This window comes from Gekko japonicus, unplaced genomic scaffold, assembly GCF_001447785.1.
Source record: "Gekko japonicus isolate JY-2015 unplaced genomic scaffold, Gekko_japonicus_V1.1 scaffold182, whole genome shotgun sequence".
Taxonomy (NCBI): Eukaryota; Metazoa; Chordata; class Lepidosauria; order Squamata; family Gekkonidae; genus Gekko; species Gekko japonicus.
This window is the reverse complement of record NW_015173128.1, coordinates 541,935-554,174: the sequence shown is the minus strand read 5'-3', so window position 1 is coordinate 554,174 and position 12,240 is coordinate 541,935. Positions and strand designations below refer to the sequence as shown.

General features: G+C 45.9%; 1 protein-coding gene across 1 annotated transcript in view; it reads right to left on the bottom strand.

Annotated features, from left to right (window-relative positions):
• EFCAB5 (EF-hand calcium binding domain 5) overlaps positions 1 to 12,240 on the bottom strand; it is a 58,157-nt gene that overhangs the window by 30,395 nt on the left and 15,522 nt on the right. Inside the window, exons 5-7 of the mRNA XM_015422030.1 lie at positions 6,152 to 6,307; positions 853 to 952; positions 56 to 264 (exon numbers count right to left, since the gene is read on the bottom strand). Coding sequence (XP_015277516.1) covers positions 56 to 264; positions 853 to 952; positions 6,152 to 6,307 — 465 coding nt within the window. The remainder of the gene's footprint in view (positions 1 to 55; positions 265 to 852; positions 953 to 6,151; positions 6,308 to 12,240) is intronic.

Here is a 12,240-nt window from a genome sequence, read left to right as displayed (position 1 = left end):
CTGAACTGTCCTGCTGCTCCAGAACAACTTCCTCTGGTCTAACATCTCCAGGTACCTCTGTGGTGTCTCCTGTATCGGGTACAGCCAGCGTGTCTTCAGACAGTATGTCTTTTAGGATCTGATTGAGGACTATGGCTTCTTCAGAGAGGCCAAGAAGGGAGTGTTTTAACAGAAAGCTATTTCGTTCTGAAGCGGTCTGCTCGTCATCTTCCATGTCTCCCCAAAACTCGATGAGATCTATATCATCCAGCTCAACAACTGGCCCTATTTGGAGAAAAGACAAGGCTGTTCCTATGTCCTGAAGCTACCAATATGGGAAATGGACCACTAACAAAAAACAATGAAGGGTCCAAATTGTCTATGTGCCTTGGGAGAGGGAGTTTCCATAGCCATACCATGAGGCACTGAGAGGTGTTGAATACAGGTGCCAGTTAAGGCACAGTGCGGAAGACACAGATCACACCCCCGTGACACCATCTGGCAGGAAGCTCCACTGCACTGAACAGGAACTACACAAGAGTACAGTGGAGGACTAGCTCCTTTGCAAATGGCCTAGCTGAACAGGTATGACCGAGGTGCAGGAGCAAGCACACAGGCAGAAAGTGCTGCTCCTAAAACAGCAACTACACCCTGGCATCCAAAGTGGCTCCCACCTGCAGACATTGTTTTAGCAGTTCCGCCAGACCAAACACTGCCTTTCAATACCTACTTTGACAGGTTTCCCACAGCAGCCAATTGCCCAGTAGTTCTTGTCATATTTTGTCAATAATCTGGCCTGCTTGCTTCCTGGGCATAAGTCTCACAGCACCATCCAAGCCCGACACTGGTTCTGAGCATGGACCGTGCACTTACATTGCCTTGGATTGCGGAATCCCTTCTTAGCAAGATCTGAGTAGTTGTTGTAGAAGCTCTCCAGTAAAGTTAAAACCCGTCGTCTGTCCAAGAGCCCCACCTGGGAAAAAGGAACACAGGCATGCTGTTAAACCCCACTGGATTCAGATCAGTTAGTTCATTTACGTACATACTGTCTTTCAGCTAAAAGCCCCTAAGGCGGTTTACAGTACAGTGAAATATAATCAAATAATTGAAAAGCTACAAAGACTCAATACACATTGAGTTTAAAAGAGTAAAAAAATATATCAATAAAATGCAATGGATTTTATGGTATTGGACCAGTGGGTAAGATTCTAGTCTTGGGTGCGGAAGCTGTGGATTTTAACCTGGCTTCTGTCTTTTTTTGATACTTTTGTATGGAGAAGGTGTCTGTGGCTCAGTATGTTTGTGCTAGAAGAACATGTCATGTTGTCAGTGAGATCAGACAGGGCAGTGGTGGAATGGGATGGCCATTTAGGAGAGAGGGTGTTAAAGGAGCAGCAGCTCTGAGGAACTGCCAAGGAGTTTCAAAGGAGGTAATCTTACGGAAACAAAGTACCCACATAAAATATTTGCAATATAAAGATGCACAAAAATGGTATTGCAAAAGTAACCTTTATTCATCGTAGATACTAGGTGCTTGCCCAAACAGAATGGTCTTCCAGTGTGATGCTGAAGATGAGGAAATCTAACATTCATTCATTCATTCATTCATTCATTCATTCATTCATTCATTCATTCATTCTTATTACGGTCAGAGACCCATTAAACAGCATACAGAATCAAAAGCAAAAAGCATTACAGAGAAGAGACATCATAAGGAACATTGAGGAGGTGCTTACGCTTTGTAAATGCAATAAAGAGAAATTTGGCAACATTCCTTGATATTACAGTGGATTTGTCCTCCAATAGATGTTTCAGCAAAAGTTCCTCAGAGTGGATTACTAATTGTACTAACATTCAGGTTACCCAGAGGTGTTGTGTATAGAAGAGGAATGCCTGCTTGGATTCTGTCATTCGTGGCCTTCCAGAGGCCATGTGGGTGTGCGCCAGTGTTCCCTCTAAGCTGAGTTAGTGTGAGCTAGCTCACAGTTTTTTAGCCTCTGGCTCACACATTTTTGCCTTAGCTCAGGAAGGATGGCTCCAGAGCAAACTGATTTATGCAGTAGCCAAATCGCTCATTCGCAATTTTAATGCCAGTAGCTCACAAAGTAGAATTTTTGCTCACAAGACTCCACAGCTTAGAGGGAACTTTGTGCACCTGCACATGCGTATAAAGGTGAAGGCCTTCTACTTTGCTTATCTGCAGAAGAGGTAGACTGTCTGAGTATATCGAGATTCCATTTAGCTGTCACACTGAGAGGTCTGTCCTCCATGGATTTGTCTGCTTAGAGCTGAAGCTTTTAAATGTGTCCCTCACCTTCCATGGCACCTGCTCTTTAGTAAATGCTCAGTTGCCATTCTTACTGCAGATGGGTTTGGAGCACACACCCCACCAGAAGCAATATAAATCATCTCGGAGGGACGGGGAAAGACCAACACATCTCACTGCCCCGAGAGACAGGGAACACACACAAGCATCCTTCGCTTCCAGGGAGAAAGAGAGGAAGGTGACAAACAAGAGGAGGAAACTGGGACAGAAACTGCAGGGGGAAACACATGGTGAAGGGAAAGGGAAGCAACCCCCCGAGGAATGCCACTTTGCAACTGTACAATGATTTAATGCTTGTTGTTATCTTCCAGTTCTGCCATCTCCATTGCACGTGCATGCTAGACAGTGGCTCATCTAGCACACAAACCCCCCTGGATCCAGCATTTGCGGCAACTACCAGCTTTCCAGTAAGGCTGCCAGCCAGTGAAATATGCCCACGCCGTTAACTGTGTCGCCTCCTGCCACGTTGCAGAAGAGGAACAAAGTGTTGAAGCTGGCAGGTAAGGGGGGCTGGCTGGATGACAACCAGGCCCCTGGCCGAAGGGGCGCAATGGGCCTGGGAAAGAGAGCCAGTTGTCTGGATGGACTGGGAGAAGGGACCCCACAGATCATGCAAGGACCATTCCCAGTTCAGACTTTTTAATGTGCAGTTCTCAACTCATTGCTTGGAGGGGCTCCACCTGTCCAACTTCTGGGCACAGAGTGCTTCTGTTGAAGAGGCCACTTTGAACTCCTATAATGGGGGAAGGGTGACCCTCCCCCAATAAAATGAAGAAGAAGAAGAAGAAGAAGAGAAGGAGGAAATTGGATTTATACCCCGTCCTTCACTACCCAAAGGTGTCTCAGAGCACCTTACAAACTCCTTCCCCTTCCCACAACAGACCCCCTGTGAGGTAGGCGGGGCTGAGAGAGAAGAAGAGATTGGATTTATACCCCGTCCTTCACTACCCAAAGGTGTCTCAGAGCACCTTACAAACTCCTTTCCCTTCCCCTTCCCACAACAGACCCCCTGTGAGGTAGGTGGGGCTGAGAGAGCTCTGACAGAAACGGCTCTTTTTCAAGAACAGCTCTTATCAGAACTATGGCTTGCCCAAGGTCATCCAGCCAGGTGCAAGTGGAGGAGTGGGGAATCAAACCCGGTTCTCCCAGATTAGAGTCTGCGCAATGAGGTCATCAATGGCAGTTGGCAACCTCTAGAACAGGCATGAAGCCTTGGCTTTATCTTTGCCTCCTTTCCTTGGCTCCCCATAGGGAGCCCAGAACAAAATACAGTGCTTTCCCTCTGCAGCTTCAGCAAAAAGTCTGGTTCACAAATCTGGTTATTTCTTCCTTTAACCCTTGCACTTTCTCCCTCTCTCAGCTTTCACTGCCACACCTGATCCTGCACATCCCCAGCTGGCTGTTGGGTTGGTGAATCAAGGAGATTCATAGTTTACTCCAAGGTATGAAGTGGAGTTTCTGGGGTTTGGACTGTGAGAGTGGGACATTGTCTAGCCCGGGAGTGTGGGCATCTTCAGAGCCTTTTTCAGGCACGGAAGGCAGCAGGGAAGGCCAGCATCAGGCCCTATGATTGGCAGACTGTATGCAGCATCTGGATTGGCCAGGCCCAGTATAAATACTCAGAGCTTGGGCTTCATTGCCATGATCCAGATGGGGCTCAAAGGCAGAGGTGTGATGCTGGCATGAACTTGTTAGGTGATGAGTCTGACAAGAATGAACCCATCTAAGCACACTTGCTCTTATTTGTCCGGATCACTGGGCATAAGGCTGGGTATGAATGAATGGAAGACCCTGCTTGGACAACCTGTTGTTGAACCAATAAAACTAATAAACTGGAACAACCTTGCTGAGCTTCAGCCAACAGAGAGCAGAGCAATAGGTCATGCAGTGACCACGGAGGTCTTTTATGGATTTGCTTTTCATTTCCCACTTTCATTTCCAGGGGGAAGGGGTGGGAACTGATGACAACACTGGGAAGGAAACCAGGTTAAAGCCTGAAAAAAAAACCACATAAACTTTCTGCTGCATTTTTGGAAACTGTTACCTACTCCTCATGTGATTAATGATCTACTTGTATTGGGGGTGCTTGTTTAAAGGGCTGGGGGGAAATGCCTCATGTTCCCCCAAAGCCAGTAATAAGAGCCAGGCCTTGTAGACAACAGACAGAATCATTTGAACTTCTTTCGGAGTGTTCATCATCCAGTGCGTCTGAGTCCTCGTGAACAGGCCCCTGAGAATATCTTGGAGTCAAAGTTTCTGGTTTTGACTTTCTTTAAGTAAAGTCATTTTCTTGGTGGAGGAATTTCGTCTAAAGTTCTCACAACCACAAAAGAGGCTTTTGAGGACTTCTAGTGGTGGATTGTCTTGCGTAACTTTCTACTTTTGTCTGTGGCAACCTGTGGGTGCGTTTGGAATTCTGATACTGGATGGTGGGTGCAACCACAAAGTGGCTACTGAAGGAGGTGGAGCCAACCACAAAATGTCAGGGGGTGAGGTTACAAAAAACTGTGATAGTAGCTCCTCAGCATTTCCGGCAGAAGCTCTGCTTAATGGGATGCCTTCAAAAATTACATTGTCTAAAGTGTGTTTTTGCACATGCACAAAATAAATATGCCTATTGAACTGGCTAAACCCCCTCTCATCTGGCAGTGTCTGTCTTCATCATGCGGGCGTCTAACACACTTATGCAAAAGGAAGAGGGGATTTTTTTGTCTCCTGGCCGTCTCCTTTGCACGATTCCTTCTCTTGTGAGCCCCACAGTTTTTAACCAGCACTATTAATTTGAACAAATACAGTCGGCGCTAAAGTGCTGCTGAGAGCTCCTTGAGTGTGTGTACACTAAGAGAGAGATTCCGGACAGATTTCGACAGGAACATTTTAAAAAGTGAACAAAATGTGATGATGTGTTGTCGACTTCTGCCCGAATTATTAAAAATACAATATTAAAAAAACTGGGATAATCTGATATTTTCAGTGGAAGTTCCAGTTAGATGCATTCAGCATTTTACCTGTGCAGCCTAATCTTGTTTAGTCAGAATCCAAGTCCCACTGTGTTTTTTAGAATTGTCTCTTCATTATTTGCACAGGTAAAATACTTTACATAAACCCACTGTCAGCATTATACTATAAATACTATAAATTATACTATAAATACCAAAAACTCAAAGAGCTGCACTTGGCCCCCTCTTTCTAATGCCAGGAAGAGTATTGGTGGGTGCCATGGCACCTATGGGCAATGTGCTGGGGACTCCTCGTCTATGGCGTTTTGTTTTTGTCATCCAGTTGGGTAGTTTCGGAGCTGTGGTGGCTCAAGTGGTTAAGACGCTGAACTGCAGGCTGTGGAAGGTCGGTAGTTCAGCAGTTCGAGACCCGGGTGCCGCATGACGGAGTGAGCTCCCGTCTCTAGTTCCAGCTCCTGCCACCCTAGCAGTTCAAAAGCAAGAAATTGCAAGTAGATAAATAGGTACCACTTCGGTGGGAAGGTAACAGCATTCCGTGCGCCTCGGTGTTTAGTCATGCTGGCTACATGACCACGGAAACGTCTTCGGACAGTGCTGGCTCTTCGTCTTTGAAACGGAGATGAGCACTGCAACCCTAGAGTCGGACTCGACTGGCTTTCGAGCAAGGGAAACCTTTACCTTTACCTGGGTAGTTTCATTTCTGTTTATTTTATTACCATCTTCCCTTGCCCAATGAAAAGTCAACTTAGTCTGTAGGACTAGAAAGAAGCATTCAGGACATGGATTATAATGCTATCAGACTGGGGGCAGGGTTGTATTCCTAGAGCCCTGAGAAGATGGTGGGCTAGAATCACTGCAGACCTTTTCGGGGGATTCATACAGCTACCTTTCCACAGTCGCAGTCTAGGAAGAGCTGGAGAAAGGTCTTCCTGCACATGTCATGTCTGATGATCTCTCGTGCATCATTGGCACATTGGAAGAGGTGCTTCAGCAGCTCCTGGAACATGTCGCTGGTTAAGTTTTTGATGTAAGTAAAAACATACTGTGAAGGGGAGAAGAAGGGCAAAACAGTTTAGTCCTCTTTGCCACCTGCCTTTCTCAGCTTTCTTGGCACACCGAGGGCCCTGACAATGAAGTCGCTGGCAGGGACGCTGTCAAATGTCACAGTGCCACCCTAAAAACCTCCATTTGCTTTCACCCTTCTCTGCTGCCAGTCACCCTATGCACTGACAGTCACGTTTCCTTCTCAAAGGTAGCCTGGTTACTCAAACTGAAGCCAGCTATTACTGAATCACCAAGAATGTTATTCGCTGATTTATTTCGCCTCGCTTCTTGGCATACGGTGCCCCTCCCCAAGCATTTGAGAGTGGCATATTATAAGAGTGAACTAAAATACTATATCATTACAAAACAAAGCTAAAGAATGACCTATAATTGCACAAATCCTCAGGTTATCAGGATCGAATCCAAAACCAGCCTACACTAATCTAAAAGACAGTCCAAACAGGCTGCAAGGTCCTGTCCAAACAGGCTGCAGTTGTGCCTCACAAGGAGAACGCTGCATCTCAGTGCTGCCACTGAAAAGGCCCCCTCGGACATTGCCACCTCCTTAATCTCACTTGGGTAGCTTCTGTGTCTCGGTGGGCATATGGCTTGCCAGGGCTCTTTTTGTAGAAAAAGCCCAGCAGGAACATATTAGCATAATAGGCCACACCCAACAGCAGGAACTCATTAGCATATTGGGCCACACCCCTGACAGCACAGCTTATTAGCACATTAGACCGCACCCCCATGTTACCAGAAGTGTGCTCATCCAGCCACACCTACCTTTTGCTTGTTATTCTGATTACCTTGTTTATTGTCAAAACCCAGGGCCTTTTTTTGTAGCAGGAACTTCTTTGCATGTTAGGGCACACACCCCTAATGTAGCCAATCCTAATGGAGTTTCTGCTGTTGGGTGTGGCCTATTATGCTAATGAGTTCCTGCTGGGCGTGGCCAACTTGGGAGCCAGCCGGAACTCCGTTCCTGTGCGTTCCTCCCCCAAAATAGCCCTGTGGCTTGCTTTTTACATCTTTTAGGCCTAGGATTGTATGTGCAGCCCATTTTATCTGGCATTAATTAGATGTATTAGATGTTTTTATTCTCTGGTGGGTATTATTGGGCTGTTTTATATCTCCTTTATTTAATGTTTCTCTTTTGTTATTAGTATTGCTCTTGTTAGTCATCTCAGAGCAAATTGTAGAGGCACAAGGTGTAAATACTCCAAGCAAACAAACAATTTCCTTTCTGTTCTTTGGCGGCTGAGTTCTACATTATCTATATTCACATGACCTGAGACGCTGGTGGCAACAGCTTTGGGGATAACTGCAAATCATTATGGATCCCATTTTTAGAAAGGGGACAAAAGGAAGTGACTTTGGAAACTAGCTTCAACTAATCTTCTGACACTGAGAACTGCTATTCAAGGGAGATTTATTTGGAGCTCGGGTCAGGGAGGTACTTTAAGCACCAGATTTATCACCGTGTGAGTTTTTAATGGGTTAAAAGAGACGGGCATTGTAAAAAGATGGTCTGCATAGTGTAAAGAGCTTGAACTGTCAAGAAGGAGCTACAGTCCCAGCCTCTGGGCTGAATTAGTACAGCCGGTTTCTCCATTCTGCCAATGTGGGTGGGAGGAAAAACACACCATACAATACTATGGCATGGGTGTGCATGAAATAAAGGCCGGGGATCCCTACCATTTTCTTTCCTTTTTTTCCTTTTTATTGTTTTTATAATGCAAAAACATTTCATACAACACATACTTGCAAGTTCTAAGTTCCTATACATCACAATTAATATACTATCAGTTTGACAACTAGCCAAGCACCATACAGCCCTATTACAGTCCCCTGAGGTTCCCTGCTACCTCCTATAAATATAACCAACAATGGTAAGCCTGATTAGCCGGGAGTATATCATTCTTTACCATATAGTCTAACGCTGGGGCCCAAATCCTAACAAATTTAGTGTAAGTAGGAGTATTACTGTTATTCGCTCTCATCAGGGAGTCCGAAAATTTTAGCCATCACGAACTGATCCCATGTTGTGGCCGCTTGATTTCTATGCCTCTGTGGAGTGCCATGGCTGACAGCAAGGAAGACTGGTAGCAAACAGTGGGGCTTTTAACCAGCCACCCATAGGCAAACAACTCCCCTTGAGCTCCTGTAGGCCAGCCCTGCCTATAAAAAAACCCCTCCGTCACTCATGATAGTAACATGGAAGGCTAGCTAATACTGGGAACAGAATGCTGTTCCAAGATGGAGATAAAGTCATAAGACTGAGAGGCAGCCCGCCTCTGAATACCCACTCCAAGACAATGAGAGTATGATGTTGTCTTTACGGCCTGCCTGCCAAACTTCCCAGAAGCATCTGGCGGGCTATTGCTGGAAACAGCATGGTTGGTCCCTTGGAGGGCTACTGTGGCACCCTAAAGTAGACTCACACCCTTCCACATCCTGTGAAGTCAGGGGTCATCTTAAGTTGTCAGGTCCTCATCTCAGCCACACACTCACATCTCAGCAGTCTCCCGTATGGGAATGTTACTGCCTATCTCGTTCAATTGTTTCTTCCCTTATGCTTTTTAGATATAATATAATGCTAATCTTATAGCATAATCTTATATATGATCTTGATTTTATAAGGATATTGGGTTTTAACTTGTGAATCACATTGAGGATGTTGTAACTTTTGCTGTTTGTTGTTATACTTTATGGTTGAATACAATTAAAATGTTCTGGTTAAAAAAACAACAACATTGAGGACGTTTGGCTGGAAAGGCAGTCTAGAAATTCATGATAAATAAAATCTAACAAAGCTGATGACGGAGAATATAGGCAAAGTATTTTATACAGAATACCATAATAATAAGTTTTACTGGTTTTATGTGAGCCGCCCTGAGCCTGCTTTGGCGGGGAGGGCAGGGTAAAAGTCAAAATAAATAATAATAATAATAATAATAATAATGGCAGGGTAAAAGTCAAAATAAATAATAATAATAATAATAATAATAATAATAATAATAATAATAATAATAATAATAATAATAATAATACACAGAATGAATTAGACATTAAAATTGGGCTGGGGCCCAGAGCATATTCTGTTCCATTATAGATGTTGTGTTTTCGGCCATAAACTTTATATGTTACTTACACTTGTACTTGCTCGGTTTTTAATGTCAACCCTTTAATGTTGTGTTAACGGTTTACTAATTTTTTAACAATTTTTAATCTGTTGGTGTTTTATCATATTTTACTTGTAAGCCACCTAAGCAGTTTTCCTGGAAAAGTGGCATAAAAATGTCCTAACTTTTTGCTTACCTTTAAAGCCCTAAATGGTCTGGGACCATCATATCTGTGGGACTGCCTCTTCCTATATGCCCCTTTTCAGCTCTGGCCCCAGCCAGGTGGAACTCTCTTCCCATTCATTCATTCATTCAGTCAGTTTCTGTTCTGCTGTCCCTCACAGTCCTGGGGCTTAGAGCAAATTTGTTGTTCAGTCGCACAGTCGAGTCCGACTCTTCGCGACCCCATGGACCAGATCACGCCAGGCCTTCCTGTCTTCCGCCGTCCTCTGAAGTTGGCTCAATTTCATGTTCGTTGCATCGATGACACTGTCCAACCATCTCATCCTTTGCCGTCCCCGTCTTCTTTGACTTTCAATCTTTCCCAGCATCAGGGTCTTCTCCAGTGAGTGCTCCCTTCTCATTGGGTGGCCAAAGTATTTGAGCTTCAGTTTCATTATCTGGCCTTCCAGGGAACAGTCAGGGTTGATTTCTTTTACGATTGACTGATTTGATCTCCTTGCAGTCCAAGGGACTCTCAAGAGCAAATTATAACACATAATAAACCATTTTGAGTGCAATTAAAATCAATAAAATGCAATTTCAGAAATTAATCAGATGGCATATAAACTCTGGTGGCGGGGGGGGGGGGGGGGAGGGAATCCGGAAGCAGAAGGCTAAATAGGAACTCTCCTGTCTCATCCATAGGCTTGGCGAAACAGTTTCATTTTGCAGGCCCTGCAGAATTGAGCCAAGTGGTGGTCCCGGACTTGCTGAATCTGGACCAGAGCACCCAACTCCACGACACGGTTGGTTACATCTTGGTGCGCACGGGAGGGTTTTGCTGGCCTTGGGCCTGGTCATCTTCTGAAGCTTGGACTTCCCAGACAAGCTGGGGACTGTAGCCTTCCTCTTTGGCATGGTGGGAAGTCTGGTGTGCCTCCCAGCCATGTTCCTCTTCCAAGAACCAGTCATGCCTGTGTATTTCCTGAGATGGGCTTGCGTGGTAGCAATCAGCATGCTCACCTTGCTGTCTTTTCTGTGCACCAGCAATGCGGCAATGAAAGTCCACCCAGCCCTGGTGTGCGCCATCCTGCACTCCAAAGTGGTAGTGACCTTCGCAGTGCAATACTATGTGTGTTAGGAAGCAGTGCCACACACAGTGAGATCCTAGTGAGATCTGGGCCCTGCGGGATTTAGCTCAGTTTTTAATTTAATTTAATTTAATTTAATTTAACATTCAGCTTCTATACCGCTCAGACCCGGAGGTCTCAGAGCGGTTTACAATTGTGCTGCAAGTGCAGATTAATCCTAATACAATGGCCACATATTCCAGGGGGTGGGGCTGCCTACCGGCACCCGGGTGGGTTCGCTGTTCCCGGCTCTCTTTCCTCGGTGGTCCACTGGCGTCGGCGCCCATTCGCGGCCAGTCCTTCTCAGCTTTTTCTGCTATCTTCTTGGCGCACGGCCCGTGGTAGCCTCGGCCCGGCTGTGTCCGCATTCGGCTCCGCCGCGCCTGCGCCGCTCACGTTGCCGTGCGCTCCTCCATCGCTTTGCCTCCACTGCCATCGAGCGCCGGACACCGAGTGCTGGATGCTGTCGTTCCACCGGCCACCAGGGATCGCCGCACTGCACCGCCACACCGCCGTCGCCGCCACCATCGCCGCTGCTGAAGTTCCCACCACGTCCCCACTTGGAGGAGGGTGCCCCCTACCCTTCTAAGGGTAGGTACCCGATTTATCTACTTGCATTTTTTAACTTTCGAACCGCTGGGTGGGCGGGAGCTAGGACTGGGGCCGGGTGCTATGATGTTACTTGCAAGCGTTCTATTGCTTGCGCCACCGCTCCCTGCAGGACCTGTAAAACTGAGATGTTCCACCAGGCTTATTTATTTATTTATTTATTTACATTCCATTTGTATACCGCTCACCCCCTAAGGGCTCTGAGCGGTTTACATTACATTACTTATGGCTGAGGACGGCTACAGTTAGAGAAATCAGTGGCCTCCCTGGTTTTTTGTTCCTTCTTCCTTCTTCTCCTTCCTATTTTCCATCACCCTAGTTGATGTTTTTCTCTCTCCATTGCACTGCTGACTGCAACTAGGGTCTGGACATGTTTTACTAGTCGTTTCTGTAGTCTGAGAGACTAGATGTGTGGCACCATCAAATGAATACAAATTGAGTTAAGGTCAAATGCTATTGGATTTCAATGTAATTTATTGGATTATAGGAATTTATTGGATTCATAGTAAAATTAGTTTTATGTATAAATGCTGTTTTACCCTATATTTTATATGTTCCAAGCTGCCCTGAGTCCTGCGTGTGGGAAATAATAATAAAACAAGGTGTGGGGGACTCCAAAACGGAGTGTCCTAGATCCTTCAGACACCTGATGATGTCCTCCCAGCTCTCCAGCACCAAATCTGCTTTGGAAGGCATCTTGGGGGAGGATGACGAGTTACTGGGGGAGGCACCTGTATTGGGGCCCCTGCAGGCCCCTCTTGAGGATCCCCCTTGGAGAAGACAGTGAGCACCAGCAGAGGACAATCAATTCCGCCCAGTCAGAGTACCACTTCTCCGAATGCTGCCCCATGTCTGTTTGGGAGAAGGGCTCTGTCAGGTCTGGCCTTGGAGACACGTGGGGTCACTTC